Source organism: Parus major, chromosome 4 (assembly GCF_001522545.3).
Source record: "Parus major isolate Abel chromosome 4, Parus_major1.1, whole genome shotgun sequence".
In the NCBI taxonomy this organism is placed as follows: Eukaryota; Metazoa; Chordata; class Aves; order Passeriformes; family Paridae; genus Parus; species Parus major.
This window is the reverse complement of record NC_031771.1, coordinates 39,530,242-39,548,393: the sequence shown is the minus strand read 5'-3', so window position 1 is coordinate 39,548,393 and position 18,152 is coordinate 39,530,242. Positions and strand designations below refer to the sequence as shown.

At 39.5% G+C, this 18,152-nt stretch overlaps 1 protein-coding gene across 1 annotated transcript; it reads right to left on the bottom strand.

Moving 5' to 3' along the window:
• Positions 1–253: 253 nt before the first annotated feature.
• On the bottom strand, positions 254–16,512 carry ASAH1 (N-acylsphingosine amidohydrolase 1). Its single transcript, XM_015625676.3, has 14 exons — positions 16,388–16,512; positions 11,136–11,182; positions 10,851–10,941; positions 9,535–9,621; positions 8,549–8,627; positions 7,572–7,646; positions 6,713–6,758; positions 5,273–5,417; positions 4,001–4,055; positions 3,715–3,796; positions 2,982–3,113; positions 2,621–2,744; positions 1,856–1,912; positions 254–1,181 (listed from the first exon to the last, which is right to left on the bottom strand). Exons 1-14 carry the CDS (start codon positions 16,460–16,462, stop codon positions 1,092–1,094), a joined length of 1,185 nt encoding a protein of 394 aa, XP_015481162.3. The 5' UTR covers positions 16,463–16,512; the 3' UTR covers positions 254–1,091.
• Positions 16,513–18,152: the final 1,640 nt, after the last annotated feature.

Sequence of the window (18,152 nt, the reverse complement as noted above, 5' to 3'; positions counted from 1 at the left end):
AGTGACACAGATAAAACTACTGCCCTTCTACATTATCTGCTTCCTAGGATATTAGGGTGCTACTACTCTCTAAAACACCTTTCTTTCTTTCTTAACTTGAATTCCAGACAATGGTGTATCTGATGGTTTCCTTTCCTCACTTTCAAAAAAAGCAACCAACCAAAATCTTCCTAAAACACCCCAATTATCTCACTATGATAATAGCTTTAACTACCGTTTACAAAATCAGAAGAAATCAGTTTTTCAGACACAGTCTATTTGAAAATGAAAGCAGTTTATGCTGTGTGGTATCTAACATGCATGATGTCTTAGACTGAAGTACAAAATCAGTACATGTGTTTTTTGGTCACAGAAAGTATCTTCTCTTTATTGTATTAGTACTCATTATTTTTTTGAGACAACAGAAAAACCTGTATTAAAAAACCACATTTGTTAACAGGCCAAGAAAGAGCAAAGAGTTATAGATCAGTAGCAAGACATTCTTGGCTCAGATCTAGCTTCAGATATTTCCCGAAGACCTTGTTTCTGTGACTAAATATGACACTTGGTAGGTTATTTTATAAAAGGGCATATCAGACATATCCTCATATTATACCAGAACAATAGCAATTAATTTTAAGTGCTTATGAAAGAATAACAGAACTGTATTGTCCCAGGTGGTCTTCTTATACCCAATTCTTTTTGATGGTTGGTAGGTGCCATTATAACTTGTGTTCTTTAGAAGGATTTTAATCTAAATAAACCAAACCAAAAAACCAAAAATTAACAAACCCCTAACCAACAACACACCAAGAATACTGCCAAGACTGCAGAGATCTAGAACTGACTGCTGAACTCATTTGGCAGAAATGGCTGAAATCACACCAGACACTCATGAGGATACATTTCTTGTCAGCAGAACTGCTGGTTACAAAGCAAGAAAGTCTGCTGTGAGATAGGGTCCTTCATTGTTAGAAGTGCTTTGCCATTTCTGTAGAGCCATTAGATTTCTGAAGAAAGGAGTTAGAGTGAGTAATCTCTTTCCAGAAGCGTTTTCTCGTGGAGGACTGCCAGTCTGGACAAGCAGCTTCCAACACAGGAGAGGTACAGGGCTACCAAGGACTGCAGGGATCTGGGCATTCCCGCAGGTAAGTCTCTGTATGGCCATTATACACCTCCATCAGCGTTGTGCACACAGTCAGCTAATGGGCAGGGGGGAGGAAGAAGAAAAAAGGAAATAAACCACATTACAGGAATTAGTGAAAAACTCTCTGATATAGCTGAACAGTTGTACTAAAATAAGCATTTACCTTCTTTAGTCAACAATGTGCAAGTATGAATTGTCTGCCTCCACTCAACACAGGAATTAAACTTCATCATTCAAAAACTCTTAAAAACTATTTCCTTCAGATTTTTTTCCCTAAACACCAAAATTTCAAGTTCAGACTAAAACCTCTTGTATTGCAAGAATAATGTGCCTGTAGTATGCCTAAATCATGAGGTATATTAACTTGTTTTATGTGAATTATAAGGACACAGATCATGCATTAATTCTGGAAAGAAGGGTGCTGCAGATGTCTGCAGAGCAGCTGCTGCCTCAAACCAGGGCCAGCTATGAGGAAAGGGCTCAGGCTACTGAGAATTTTAAAGCTGTAAGGCCTTTTGAAAATAGCTACTCCAATAATTAAATTAATTAAATTAATTACATTAAAATTAATTACATTAAATTAAATACAAGGTAATGTGAAATTTGTTTTTACATTCCTGTTTTCACCTAAAAAAACCCTGAATGTACCACTGAAGCCTCCTCCTTAGATGTACAGTAGTTAGTGGTCTGCTGCCCACTCTAAACTTTCTGCAGAAATAGAAGCATTACCTTATTGAGGACAGGCTTTGTGGAGAGAACATCATAAATTGCCGGTAGAGAGAGATTCTGAAAGAAAATATTACTGTTATTAAGGGCATTAATCTGTTAATGTAACTGCTGAGAACTAACTTTTTTACACCTCACTTTAATAACAAGATACAGCTTTAAGAGTACAAGATACCCATAACACTTTGGTATCAGAAGAATGTGGGCTGTAAAACTTTGACCTGACCAGATCTTAGTAGAGCATGGCACACTTAAGTGTGTTAGCTGCCCAAGAGTACGTGTTTGAATTTCACTGGTCAAACTACTGAAGACACCACAAGCCTTTCTCAGAGTATCTCTGAGTGTACCCTCCTGCACATGCAGCTGCTGAAAATACTTTCAGGAAACCCACCTAGATGAAAAGAAAATGCAAAACAAACAACCAAACAAACAGAAGCCCTCAACAAACCAAACCAATCCAAAAATAATCCTGAAAACCCAATTGCCCCTAAAACCACCACCAAAACCCAAACCAAAAAACCCAAAACAATACCCAAAAAAATCCCAAACAATTCAACTAATGAATAAACAAAAAACCTACAAACCTCCCCCACATAAAGAGCCAGCTTCTTATAACCCAGAAGCATAGATAAGTTATCACAAAATCATCAGCCACTTGTGTCATTACAGCTGTGTTTGAAAATAACCTGAATGTTCCTGGCTGTGTCAGGTCAGCACTGCAACTTGGGAGTTTCAGACCAGGATATTTGGTATTTGGAGGATCTTTACCTCTTGTGTTGTCTGGTTCAAGCATTTCATTGCAGGTCCTCTACGATTATCCAGCACCAGTGGAGGCTTCCAGCGATCATAGTTGGTTTCTAACACATACCAAGTGCCCTTCTTGATATCAAGGCTGGAAAAGAGGTCTAAGTTTGTGTTTTGCTTCTCTAAGTACATAATAAGTACATATATACAGCATATACTATATACAGATGCATTATTTTTTTTAGGCTTGCTGTGGTACTTTTCAATGATGGTAAAGAAGCGAGTTCTTGTACAACAGAAGACACAAGAAACAGAGCAAACAATTATTGGTGGAACCTGTCCTCTTCTGGAAGACTGAGTCAGGTGTCAGGTCAAGCATACTCACTCCCAGATATCCAGAGCAGCTGTCCTGGACCGAGTTATCACACACCCTTCTCCAGAATTTTTTCCACCCAGAATAAAGTAAGCTGGAGCCAGCAGTCTTGTTTTTGCCAGTCTGTCTTTTGCATCCTGGTAACTGTGGGTAAGACAGTGTTGGACTATTAAATGCTATAAATGGTTCAAGTACTGAAGAGCAAGTTTCACAGACACAGGAAGTTTTGGTAGTTAAGCTTTTCTTCCCCTTTCATGGACATGAGGAGACAGGATCACTATAAAGGAATACATTTAAACAAAGCCTCTTGTCTTATTTTGAACTTGAAGTATGATTGTTTATAGGTGCTCTTTGCACTTTTTCTACACTTATAACATGAGTAAAACAATGACATACTGTCTCATATTCCACTGAATTTATTTACAGCAAAGAACAGCTTTGCTTCTGCTTACTTCCTACAATGTACCAGTACCTGTTGGGTGTGCTTTGATGCAGAATGCTGTTATGCATTTAGATTACCAACAGGCTCATCCGGAAAAAAGAAATCTTTGAAAAAATATTTGAGGGATCATGTGTGATGCTTTGCCTCCTGCTCCAGAGAACTAGCAAATCCAGAACTATTTAAAGTTAAGGCCACTAGGAAGGTGTCTATATCACTGGATATTAAGCATACATCTACAGTATTCATGCTAGTTGAATGCAAAGCAGATTAAAGGAGCATAATATTTAGGGGGAGAGGGAATACCTTGTAGCATTCTCTAATACTGTTCTTGTAAGAAAGCCCATCCACATACCATCTCTTCTACCAAGAAACCATTCGAAGATTCCTGCAAAATAGGACAATAATTTGTTTTCAGACGGCTCACTCATGCTATTCTAACTTTCACAGCTGGTTTTAAAATGAGCTGTGTTTTATCTCACTCATCTGCAATCTTTTCACCATTTGTATACCTGTTTATTAAGGTAACTGGTTTGCCCAAGGTCTGGAAAACTTGTGCAGAAATAATGAAAAGAAATGAGCAATTACTCACCCACATAACCACCATCAAGACTGAAACGCTCATTCATTGTCAGAGTGAACAAGTTCTGAAAAGCATTAAACAAGCCAACCTTCAGCCATTGCCAGCCCACGAGTACCAGTAATAAACAAGAGGCAGTATTGCAACTTAGATGTCAACTGAGCTTCTTGTTTGTTACACCTTTGAGTAACCTTTGTTACTCAAGTACTACCCTTTCAGTAGCAGACTGCAAGATCAAGCTCATGTAAAGAAGAACCTAATTCATTACGGCTTGAATAAGTAGAAATGAGTTTTTTGACATGGCACATAATCAGCAAGGCATGCTTTTATGCTAAGCAACTCAAGCCTGTGGCCATTTTTTCCTCTTGGTCTGTGTTGTATTGCTGAATTAGCAGTTTTCCTTTCCCTGATGTATGTCACCTTCTCCTCAGACCTCTGAGTACTGTTCTAGTTTGAAGGCAGATTTTTAAGTCCCAGTGCTAAGCACACCCTGATATGTTGCTGTTATTTGCATGGACATGGCAGCTGCACACACTGGAGTCCATGCTACTTGGAACACACAATTCAAACTCAAATCTCAGTCTTCTCCAAGTAATGTTTCAGACAAAAACTGAATTCAGATACACTGAATCATTTTCAGAATAGAGTCTTCTCAATTTATTTGAGCAGAAGACAAAAATAAATGGATACAATCCAGGGATTTACCCCAGAAATGTTCTACAAGAAGAAAGACTACCTATAATAGAAGATAGAGCATGTAGAAAAGGAGAAATTGTGGTAAGTTGGACATCCTGATATAGTTCTGTACTACTGGTTTTTAAGATGTATATAAACCCCAGATTTCAAGCGCCTATTAAACAAAAACCCAACAACAACAACAACAAAAAAATCTTAAAATGCAGGACTGCCTTTTCCAAGAAGGACTGGATAAAGAATTAAATAGCACCAATGTGTTGTTTCACCTCTGGGATCACAGCATTAGCTATTAGCCATCAAGAAACTCTAACCACTTCAGCACTTTGTATTCACTCCTGTTCATATTTGAAATTCAATGCTGTTTTTAAGAACTTTCCAAATGAAAACATGTAGTTTACGCAATCTCCTTTCACAAGGAAGGGTGCAGCATTGTTTTCTTTTAACTGTCTTCGAGTAGCTGTGCTGTGCACCAGAGATCACTTATTGGAAAACATCCCAAGGTAGAACACAAAACCAGAAAAATTTAAATATTAAAGGAAAGTCTGAAGCATTTGTAACCAGTTGACAAGGCCCCATCCCCATACTTACTGGTTTGACTCCAGACACCATGCCTATGTATCCTGCAAAATTTGTGGACTTGAACACTGTTTTGTTGTTTCTCTGAAAGTCCAGGAGTACCACTAAAGGCTTCAGTTCCCGAGTTAACGTCCAGGAATTATTTTTAACATCCCACCTGCAGGAGACAGTACAGCATTTGAAATTTCCCTCTCTCAGTAGTTTTCAAGGCTTCCCTTCACAGCATGTAGACATCCCTGTGTGTGATGCCTGTTCTCTGATCTTACTCATGTCAGCCAGCATCACTGCTCTGTAGTTACCTGAGCAGCACCAGCAAGGAACAACTAAGCAGTCTAAATGCACAGGCAGGCAGTAAAAAGAACTAATTTTTTACTTGAACCAAGAGCATATATATTGATCAGGATTAAATAGCACCACCATCACAGCTAGTTTGTTTTGAACACATAACTTTGTTCTCCACCCGCTGGCAAAGGCAGCCACAGGTACTGCTTGTGACACCAAACCTCAAATTCTTATTTTTCAAAGGCAGAGAAGAAACCACGTACTACTGGATTTGCTCTATGTGAAGGGAAGTACCAATCCTAGTTTGTAAAATAAGCCCAAGCAGTTTGTAGGCAAAAGGTTGATAAACTGCACTTAGCAGACTGTTAAATTCTCTGGAAATAACCCAGACTCTGGGACCAGCTTTGAAAGTTTCCTTGATTTTCAGGAAGCATGTTCACAGTATTTCTAACAAGTGAGAGAAGTCCAACACAAGCCAAACCAAGGGATAGGTGGAATCACAGTAGACAACATGTGAGTTTTTAATATGCAATGTATTAATATGTAAGAATATTGTAAGAATTTTAATAAAGATGAGCATTCAAATTCCAATTGTGGAATTGTGAGCATCATCTGGAAGAGTGATGTTACAAAATACATTTTATTGGGGTAATAAAAGCAAATGCCATGGGGTATGAAAGGAGAACTAATGAGTGCTAGGCAACAAAGTTTGTATGGAAATGAGCATCAATAGGAAATGCTAGTGGAGCAGAGTACAATAACTGTGGGGGATGAGGGGGAGGAAATCATTAAAATGCCAAGCCCCAGTCCAATCCCCATTTCACTGCATATATTAAAATTGATGCTTCATCCCATCATGTAAAGAACAAGATACACTGTGCCTCAGAGATCAGGTTACATTTTTGGTTTGAGACAGTTTGAACTGGAGCTGAGAAAAAAATAAGTAGCAAAACACAACTGCTCTTGATGCACCTGGAGCAGTTTGACATAAGATCAGCAGAACATTCTGATCTTTTCATTTTAGCCTTTTTCACAACACACAATGGAGAATTACTTGTCACAGTCTTATGGACATCCAAAGAAGACTCAAAGAATGTGGGTAGCTATTTCAAGTTCAGCTTTCTTTTTCTTTGGGTTTAAAAAATGAAAGTCGTAAGTTTAAGTACTTACCCTAGGAAGAGTCCAAAATCCAAATTTCTGGCGTGGTACAGTTTCCCTATGAAACAATAAATAATTAATACAATTTTCCAAAGAAATAGAAGAATTTCAGCTTAGAAACTCAAGAAATGAGTAAGCAGTAAAATACCTGGAAAGTGGGCAGGGAAAACAGCATTCTCTACTTTCCCTTTTCATAACCACAATGTAACGATGGGTATTTTATTAGTCAGAGGTGTTTTGCCATAACTGAGATCAAGTAATCCTGCAAACTGCTGTCCATCTCAGCCTCTAATCTTTCCACATTATCTTACTGCAATGGCAACACCTTGAGCTTCCTCTAAAAGCAAGATGTTTGTAAACCCTCTGGGAATCACTTAGAAACTTCCTAGGTTGAAAAAGGTGCAGACAAGGGCTGCAGAACTACGTAGGAGGATGAAAGAGTCTCTTTTCTTAGAAGAGACTGTCCATTTTCTCTACCAGCATACACATGCAATATCTAGAAACTAGATGTAAAATCCTGCATGGCACTGAGAAAGTTTCAGGTGTGTAGATGGTGTTTCTTTCCCCCAAAAAAACAAATACCACCTATTAAAATACCCCAACCAATCACAAAAAACTCACCATCCAACAAAACCAAACCCAAATTCTCTTTGAAAGTATTTTTGTCCTTTGTTTTAAACCTAAGACACTTACGAACTCTTATTCCCTTTCCCAAGGAATACCTTTTATTATCAGTCCTTAGGCATTATTACCTTTTAGTCTCTTTAGTAGACCTTACTGCCTGAAGTTGGGGAGGACTGTATTTGCATAACTGAGGTGGACCCTCTTCTACATAAAAGAAAACTCTTAACATTATTTTGGATTGCATTACCTGTTTTATCTTCTGCCACTATTGATGTACATACAGTAAAAATTTCATAAAAAATGTTAAAAATAACGATTTCTCCTAGAAGAAAAAAAAGAAATAAAGTTCAGTATTTTGAAATTTGCCATGAACAGAAAAAAAATGGTTAGAAAAAAGCATAGTGCAAAGCTCAGTATCCTGTAATGTTTCTGTTAAAAAATGCAATTTAAATCTCTTTTGATCTTTAAAATGACTGGTTCAGAAAAAATCAAGACCTTCCTAAAAGGCAAATAGAGGGATCAGAATCAGACCTTTGTGCCTAACCATGTACAAAGCTGATAGTCACTGTTACTTCCCCCTCTGGAAACTTCAAAATTCACTATAAAATTCACTTCAAAGAAGGAAGCTGCTATATGTACCAACTGCCACATAAGAGTTGCTGCTCACAGCAGGTGGATTGGCCCTGTATGAGGGATGCAGTGCAAACAGGCAGTGGTCCTTCTCTGTCTCAGTTCTGGAAGAACTTGGTGCCTGGAACTCACCTGGAATGGCATTCTTTTGCAGGAGGTACAGAGGGAAGGCAGAAGGACATGGCAAGGACCACAAGGGAAAGAAAGCACAGCAGGAAACTGAGCCTTGACTTCTTTCTTTGTCAACAGCAGACACATAGCAGAGTGCAAAACCAACAAGAATAAATGATTCCCTCAAATTTTGGTGCACAAGATCTGAGACTACCTCCACTTCCCAAAACCTTGGAGTGAGAACTCACAGCTCTAACAGACAAGTCCCAGCCTGATAAAAGGCTAATATGATTTATTCCATGCTCCTCTAAAACACTGTTTTTGTTTAGTGTGAGATGTAATTTATTGCTTTAACTGCTTAATTTATGATTTGTTAAAGTAACAGATGTCTACAACTAACTGCATATTGGTAAACACATTAATTTTAAATGAGTCTGCATTCCTAGCTTTCCAGGATATTAATAAAGTCTTGGAAACTGTTACCCAAAGGAATCCCAGAAGAATTTGCAATCCCTTGGAGCTCTTCATTGAAAGGATAAGGAAGTGTGGCAGTCAGATGAGCCTGAAAAAATAAGTTTTGTATGACATATATTTAAATTAGCAGTATTTTGTTACTTATAACAAATGTCTCCTCAACAAGCACACTTTTCTCTCAACTACTGAGTGTTTAATTTCTCTGCAGCTCGTAGAACTTGAAGATATTTGCAGAGTCCTTTGAAGACAAGTATAAACTTAAGGGAAGTAAAGCTCTTATCAAAACACTGACGTAAGCAATGGACACGAGCACTGTCTGTCTTAGCACCAACAGGCAGAAAAGTGAAGTAGGACTTGTATATATTAAAAGCTCAACTGCAATGGAGCTCAATGTCAGTGTTTAAGGACACCTGTAATAGCTGCCTTTATGTCCACCCCACTCAGGCACACAGGGATATGCTGTAACTAAAGATGGGCTAGAGATCTGGCCTTTTGCTGTCTCTAATCCTACACTGCTTTCCCCTGTTCCATGCCAAAGCTTACTTTAATCAGAATCAAATTAATTTTGAAGGTGAGGCTTGGTCAAAGCAGTCCCTGTAATCAGATTTTCATTACAATTTTCAAAACCTGATTTCACTGTACTGTTTAAAAGAAGTAGAACATGGTAAAAAATTTCAGTCAAGTGTTTTCCTTCAGTAACTAAGTCTGTTACATATTTGTCTAGCGTTACTAATCCAAACTTGAAAAGATCTTAGGAAAAATTAGAGGAGAAAGAGATGCGCATTTTTCGTTTGATTGTTTCAGTTATTCAAAGTAGTCAAGAAGGCAAAATTTCAGAGTGACTGTTTGAAATAGCATTTTTGTTCTGTTCTGGAAGTGGAATTAAGAACGTGTAAGTTAATAACTTTGAAAGTTCTTAATTGCCAGATTTAGAAGCATTCTAATTCTATAGTCAGAGCATAGAGAAATAAAATAATTAAGCTGAGAATACTTACTATTTTGTTATCCACGATGTCAACAACTTTACCACTGGGGAAGAAGGTATTTGCTATATCTTTAATATTCTGGACCACAGTCTTCAGCTAAAAAGAGCAAGGGCTTTTGTTGAATGGAAGATCTTAAGCATAAGAATTACTAAAATACTAACAGAACTCCTTGACAGACTTCTGAAAAAAATCACTCTGTTGAGAAAAATACATATTTAAATAAAGTGCTAAATGTCACATTCTTGGTGAGACAAATACCCCCAGCTCCCCACTAGAACCACCCTTCAAGCCTTCCTTGTTCAAGTAACTTTCTTGACTAACTCCAATGTGTCCTTCTACCAGAAACAACAAATTACAGAAAAGCCGTCCTTGTCTTCTGCTCCTTTGAACACATTTTAATACTCTGCACTTTCAGAATGTTAATTTCAAGCTCTTTGCTTAAGCACTGATGTTAATGAAGACAAAAACACTCAATACATTTCTTACTAAATCACATGCTTTTGATTTGCAACATGTAAATGTCGCAATTAAGAGTTTCACTCCATGTGATCCAACTCCAAAGTACACAAGAGACAAAACTCTTCACAATTTAAGGTGAAACCTGAAGCTTTCAACACCCACTGGTTTAAATGAGACTTTAAAAATAAATATTAGCAAGCAATTAGAATTTGTCTGGCTTTCAGAGTGGAAAGGCCAAAGTCAAGGGACATAGCAAAAAGCCCTGGCCTTGCTTGAGAAATTAAAAATTACTGAATTTTCAGCCATCTTTGGAACAGCTGTTTTAATTAATATGAAATAGGCTCAAATATTAAAAAAATTATTTGTGCTATGTAAACACCAGTGGTACAACCAGCATTCCTGAAAGGAGGAAGTTCTTAATTTCTCCCTTGCCATTTCACCACCTCATACAGCGTTTTGAGAGAAGTAAGGAGGTGCAGAGAAAAGTTGCTGCCTCAGTTTCACTTCAGTTTACCAAGGCTGTTCCTTTAGTGTATTGCTCCCTCTTCACTCTGCACAACTTCACAACTACAGAGATTTGATAAATGGAATGGCACACGCTTGTTTATGGCACACTGGTTTTTACACCTCTACATCCCAAACACCAGTGTCTGTACTTGATGCTGCTAGCTTGAAGTGTTAAACAGAAAATAAAATTTATCAAAACAGTTATTTTGGACTGGAATCATATTAGAAAAGTCAACTGGACATATTATCCCTTTCAGATACTTTTAGCACGTGCATTCCTTTTAAAACTTTTCTCAAAATAAAAGGCTATGTGCTAGTCTGTATCTGCTGAGCTTCGGAGCAAGCTCTGCATTTCTTACCTCTGTCTTTTTGTCGCGCATCAAGTCATCCCACCTTTTGCTGGGAGGTAAATCAAGATTTATGACATATGTGGGTATATTCCCTTTGAACCTGAGAGATAAACACCAGAGATCAAATTTAAAGAAGGCTCCGAAAAAACATTTGACAAAATAGGTGCTTCCCACCTCTAACTAGCACTTTGTAAATCTGCAACAGGAACAAGTTTCAAGAAAAAAAACCCTGTTCAGACTTGCAAATCACAACTTCTCTGTAATTTGCTAGACAAGTTGAATCAGATTACTTACGTTGGTCCTGAAGGAGGGTACATTTTACTCCTGCACTCTTCTCCATACTGCAAAGACATTGCAATATTACTATATATTAGCTTCTTTGTTAAAACACTATTATTCTAGTAGACTTACTTTTGAATTAAGCCTTTAGGACTAGTCAATTAATTCAAAATCTTGGGTCTTTGGAAAGAGGAAAATAGAAGAGGAGGGACCAGCAGCAACTTCCCCATGCTGACATATCTTTACACAACTTGTCTAATGTAGTCCAGGGCAAGCAAAAGCGTATGATAAATATACAAACTGCATATATTTTTACTCTGTGTGATTTAACGAAGAACACTTCAAAAGCTTATTCTTTATACAAGTTCAGGAACCTTAGATCTCAGTATGGACTAGTCTGTTCTGTTCATCCAATTCATAATCCCATTTTTTAGTGTCATTCCTAATTATGTTTAGTGTTAAGCTGCACTGTGCAGCTGGGGCAGGGAAAGCATAATGAACTTTGGGCAATCCCTCAGCTGGTCAAATGAGCTATATGGCAGATTTTGGATTCAGTGTGGAGAAATGCTGCTGAAGTGCTGCTAAACATTATGTGGGGTGCAATCCAGGAATGTAACTAAAAAATACACCTTCATTCCTGGGAGCATGGCTAGTTACAAATGAAAGTTTGAGAACTGTTTCAGGTGTACTCAAGGTGAGGTTGTTTTTCTATCAATTACATAAAGCATGCATATAAATATATAAACATATGCATATACATGCCAGTTTTAATTCTATGTTTTACCCAGTGACATACAAGGAAATGCCTACTGGCCACCCACATTTGTGCTTCAAGCCAGTTGAGAGAAGGCCAGATTTGGTCCCAAATCCATGTGAGAAGTTCAGTGAACCCCGAGTATATTATATCTCACTAAGAAAAAGGAAAGGTACGTGTGCTGTTCTAACAGCCTGTAGAAAAGCTCCCAAAGCACAACTGTTTGGGAGACAGAACACAAACAAATTATGATGTGATCCTTCCACCACTTCCCTTCCTCCCCACCCTTGATTTCCAATATTTATTAGGCTGTATTAATTAGATTACTAGAGTGTCCTTATAATACATTCTGGTTCCAGTGAAAATTGTGACAACACCTCCAGCACCTATGTAACTGGGACAGAGAAGTTAACTTATGTCAATGTTCTCTTCGGGCTAATCTCATTATCTGTTTTTAATGCATTAATATAGAAAGCACAATATCTTACACAATGCCACAGACTTTAAATACTGGCCTAATGTGTTACAACTGCAAACAGCAATTCTAAATTTGGATTGATTTCTGTGTGTTGTAATGTTATTTCTTTCTAGTATTTCCAGTTGGTGATAGAAAGAATGAGATGAATTTCAGTTTTCCAATACATGCGGTGAAGGTATAGGACCAGCAGCTTAGTGTTTCCTAGATTTCACTGCAGTGCAGTTATAGCCTTTGCACAGCTGGAACACAATGTCAAACACAAAAGGCCATTTAATTTCCAAAGTGAGAAAGTCAAAACAAGGAGGGTAGGAGAGATATCAGATGACTAATTAGGCAACAAAAGTCAGAGGTTTTGTGCAAAGCCAGACAAATGCTTAACAGTATTGATGCAACTGTCTTGTGCAATTTTCCATCCTGCAATACTAAAATCTATCACATTACATATATATCCTACTGCAGTGGATGTACAGATTTGGACCTTCAGGAAATACCTCCATCAAAATATGTTTCCTGACAGATAAAGCTTCTAACAAAGAAGTTATCCAAAGTGAACGAAAATTCCGTTTCTGTGTCAGCAGAGCCCATGCTCACAGAGGAAACAGTGGCACCTGTGCAAAACTGATTTCAGAGGATTTTAAGCTAAAGGTGCTAAACGTTATGTCACTCCTGGCACCTACCCCTGAGATTTTAATCCTGTATCTGCAGCTATTTTTATCTTCCCAGTGCTTTGCAGCCTAAGCCACAAAAAAGGTGAAGAAATCAACAGTTAAAGGGAGAGAGAACAAAGAAAATGTTTCCTCCTTACATGTGGTATTTTTAGATTTCTAACCTAAGTATAAAGCAAGGTAAAGAAGCCAGTACATCTTTCAAAACTGAGCTATCTGAAGAAATTAAAGACTATTAACTATTTCTTTAGGTTAACTACTACATCAAAGAATCACAGAATATCCTGAGTTAGAGAAGGTACAAAGATCATCAAGTCCAACTCCTGGCCCTGCACCAGACAAGTCCGAGACACACCTACGCCTGAGAACATGTCCAAATGCAGCTTGATCTCTGACAGCCAGTGCCCCACCACCCTCAGTGAAAAACCTTTCCCTAATATCCCGTTTAAACCTCCCTTGACACAGCCTCAAGGCCCTTCCCTCAGGTCCTATTATATATTAGCAACAAGAAGAGATCAGTGCCTGCCTTGTGTTTCCCCTTGTGAGGAGCTGTAGACTGCAATGAGGTCTCTCTCCCTGCAGTCTCTTCTCCACTGAGAACAAACCAAGTGACTTGCAACAGCTCCATGTACAGCTTCCCCTGGCACACAGGCAGCAACTTAAAAAGATGTAAATAAAACCAGAAGTCGGGTGTTTTGCTGTTTTGGTTTTTTTACACCAAATTCTAACAAGGAACAAAAAAATTGTTATCTTTTGCAACCAGCTAAATATTAACTGCAGAACTTTATGAGAAGGTTAAAAAAAGACACCTAAAGAATTTTCTGGCAGCAGCAGAAAAACCATCAAGCACTTTTTATATCCAGAGTAAAATAAGCAGCTATGAAGTTATTCCTGTGGTCAGTGGAGTTCTCTCTGCAGAGGCTTGACAGTGGAAGAACAGTAAATGCTGTCTAAGAAAAGCAGGAATATCCTTCCAGCATGGCAGAATCACCTGCAGTTTCTAATGTGACAAGCCAGAGGTCGTCCCCTAGAATAAGCCATCGGAAGCTGGACCCAAACAGCAGGTTACCACTATAAATGTGCTTCTCATACATGCATTAAATAAACCCCCTAAGAGCAATACAGCTATTATTGAATGGTGCTTTAATGCTCCCTTTGTTTTGCCTTTTAAAATCTACTGTTACCAGTAGGTTGTATATCTTGATTGTCTTATATACTGCCAACTTTCAAATTGAGATCTATGTCACGACACAAAAGCAGACGTGTGGCAGCACAGGATCGAAACACTAACAGGAAGATAACACAGTGGAGGACAAGTAGAACATGGTATGGGGAAAGATGGAAATAAAAAGTGGAAGTAGCACAGAAGATTTATATTTTGACTGATTGTATAAAAAAAAAGTGGAACAGAAACCAAATAACTAGCAAGCTATTGAGACGAATTGGGTGAACTGTAAAAAAAAAAATCAAGTAGTAACAGTTATTATTAACTGCAGTACGGAATATTAATGTGTGGTTTAATGACTGCTGAGTAAATATTTTGAGATCTAGCCTGATTTCATTAATATGAAATAGACTGAATGTAGCTTGTCCAGTCTAAAGAATACCAGCACTTTCTTTATTTTTGAGGTAGACCATCGATAGTATCCCTCCTTAATATTTATGTATATTTTTCACCTCCCTATGTAAAAACGAATAGAAAATTACCTCTTTGAGCTATTAAATATAATTCCATATTTTCAGTCAATCTGTTATATTCAACATCTTTTGGTCTATGAACTCTGTGATCTAACACATTTTTCTCTCTGCTCCTCTTCCCTGATGGAATGATTCCAATGCAACACTAATGTGCTGCAGGAGTCCCAATGCTGTTCACCTTTCTGGACATAGAGGTTAAGAGTACTCTGTTAAGAGTTAAGAGTACTTTTACAATACTGAAGAAACAGTGACAAGACAACTTAAATCGCAGTTTGGACAAAAAAAGCATTATGGTTGAGGGGGCCTCAATGAAATCTAAAGGGATGGACAGTCTGCACCTCTAAGATTTAATTCAAGGTATTTATCTTGTGTAATCTTTGTTAATGAGATGAATCCAGTGGCACATAGGAAGAATTCTTCAGCACATGATGCATCCCTGCATCTCAAACAAAAATAAAATATTCAAGCCTAATAGCTGGCTGCACAGTAGCACAACCTGCAACCTGGATATACAGAGGATATTGTGCAAGATGTACCAAGTGAAATCAAATGCAAATCAAGCTCTAATGCTACTACTTTGCTGACAGCTAGCACTTTCTCCTACTACTCCACACTTAGGACATTTTTGGCTAAAATTCTAAAGGAGTTTTAAGCTGGAGATAGCTTATATTGTTAGGAAGCTGCTCTTGGCCTGTAGGGTAGGCCTGAGAGAAGAGAGGGGAAAAAGAAAAGCCCGATTCTGTGTAGGAAAGATGCTAAGGGAACACTGGCTATCTGGATGTCCACAGTCATTTCCTGCATCTCTTCCCTTTCACAAAACCCATACGAATTTTCCCAAAATCAATGTAATTTGCCAAAAAAGAAAAAAAAAAAAAAAGAAAAAAAAAGAAATAAAAGACTTGGAGCAAACAAAAGAATAAAAAATAAAAGAGGTAGTATGTTCCTAAAATATTTAAAAATGGAGTGCAAAAAAAATATTTTGAAGTCTAGAGATATTTAAAATCTGTCCTCTTCATAGAGGACGAATTAATTTAAGGAACTTGAAGACATGAAAGAATATTTCGCTGCTTCAGGAATACACCAGGAAGCAAAAGCACCCGTTTACATGCCCAGGAGATGGAAGGCAGCCTGCTCCCAACGACTACCCGCGCCTTCCCTGCTTCCCAATTCCACCAAAAGTTAAATACTTCACTTATTCAGTTAAAGAAACCCAAACAGCCGAAAGAGCTAGAAACGACCCACCAAGTCCACCTGCTCTACGCTCCTCGCCACAGGTGAACTACAGCAAACACACTCAGCAGATTCAGAACCACGCGCTTCTTTAGCAAGCCCCTCTCAACTTTGCTTCTGGAAATCGCTACTGCGGTGTGACAAGGCAACACCGACATTGCAGAGGCGCACGAAATCCAGTGCAGCAGCGAGCAAGGACTTGTACAGCACCGGCGCGGCACAGCCCCTCCCGCCGCCGCGCCGCTCGCCACAGGAGCCCTGCCCGAGCTGGGGAGCCCGTGGGGGCAGCGAGGCGCGGCCGCGCATCCACACGCGTGGCTTCACAGCCTCGCCCGGCCTCCCGCGTCGGGAAGGGCGGCGGCGGCCGCATCCCCCCGCCAGCCCCAGGGCGATCCGCTCCCGCCGGCCCCGCTCGCCCCTGCCCGCTCCCCGCCAGGCTCACCGGGTCCGGCGCCCAGGCGGGCAGCGCCAGGACGAGCAGCGGCAGGACGAGCAGCGCCCGGCCCCGGCCCGCCATGGTCCTGCCCGGCTGCGCTCGGAGCGGCGCTTCCCGGAGCGGCGGCCACATGACAGCGCCCCGCCCGCCGGGGGCGGGAGCGCCGGCACGGCTCGGCTCGGCTCGGCACCGCCCGTGCGGCCACGGGAAAGGCCAGCAGCTCATTCTGTTCTACAAAACTGCGGTGGAATTCTGGCTTCCACAAAAGGCAACTTCCGCACAGGAGAGTCCGAAATAAAATCGCCTCTCTCTGGTAACCCTGAGAGAAAACCCGTGGCACCAGTTTTCACTTTGGCAGTACTGAGATTTTTAATTACTCTGTGTCCGACGGAGACTTCAGGCAGGCTGTGTGGTGATGCCTATATAATTTAGGTCAAAGTTACAAGGTGTTTATATAGCTTGAATGATATGATACCAATATACCCAATAGAGGCATATAACCTGATATAAATATAACCTGAATCATAGCCTTTTATAGCTATGTAACCTATAACAAATATTTTTCTATACAATATAATGGCAAGTATATGGTTAACTAGTTGCTTAATGCTGAATAGGAAAAAAAAAGAAAAAACCCACCAGGAGGATGACTTTAGAGATAGAGAAGTATAGTCTAATGAGAAATTGGCAAATATAAAGCAAATTAGCCACAAAATAAAGAATTTAGACTGGTTGGGACCAGACAGACCATGCTCCGAAGACAAAGTAGAAAAGTTCAGATATGAAGATGACCTCACAAGCCTTCATCAAAGACCCCCGATGATCCTGAACTGGGGAGGCATAAGTGCAGTGCAAAAGAAGTATCTAACAACCATGGGATCATACTATGTAAACTAGTTCTGGCACCTATGTGATGATGTTGTAGTGACACAGTAAAACCAAGCAATACTTACTGTGTAAATATACCACAGCACCTGACAAAGGTGGGTGAGTCAGGTGGAGACATCCCCCTCACCACCAGTGCTGCAATGAACAAATACCTGCTCTACAGACATCAAGCTATGGGGATTTATTTCCAGCCTATCTTTTGAGCATCAGTGGTAAGGAAAGGTACCCCATGACAACAGGGTATGAGATACATCAGTGTATGTGCACCCTGCCTTCTAATTATTATTTAAATGGTATCTATTTCATAGAATTGGAGAATGGTTTGAGTTCTAATGGTTTGAGTTGGAAAGGACCTTAAAGATCATCTAGTTCCAAGCCCCTGCTATGGCCACCTTCCACTAGACAAGGCTGTTGTAAGATCATGTACAAACCAGCAGCCAAATTAGGCGCACACTGTCATTTTAGCATGAGCATTATCATTTTAGTGTGAGCAAATGAATGCTTGATGAGCGTGAACATCGGCAACAGTTGGTGAAAGAACCATGAGAAAGTACTCAAAGTACTCAAAATGTCCCAGGACGCCTGTGTTTTTGTCTCATGTGCTCTGTGCAGTGCCTAAGACATGTCATGTGCTTTTAGGCACACAGGAAATAAGTGATGCAGCCTTTACATCATAACTTAATTGCCTGTGCAATTAACTGTCTTACAAAACTAAGCGGGGGTGGCAAGAAAAAGAAGGGAAGTCCTTGGCAGAAGGTTGATTGGAAAGCTGCATGGAACTGCAAAAATTAAGAAACAGGAAAGGACAGAGAATGTACTGTAGTGTGGGAAAGCCTTGGGAGGACAGTATGCAACAGTGTAGGAAGGAGCCAGCTCAGAACAG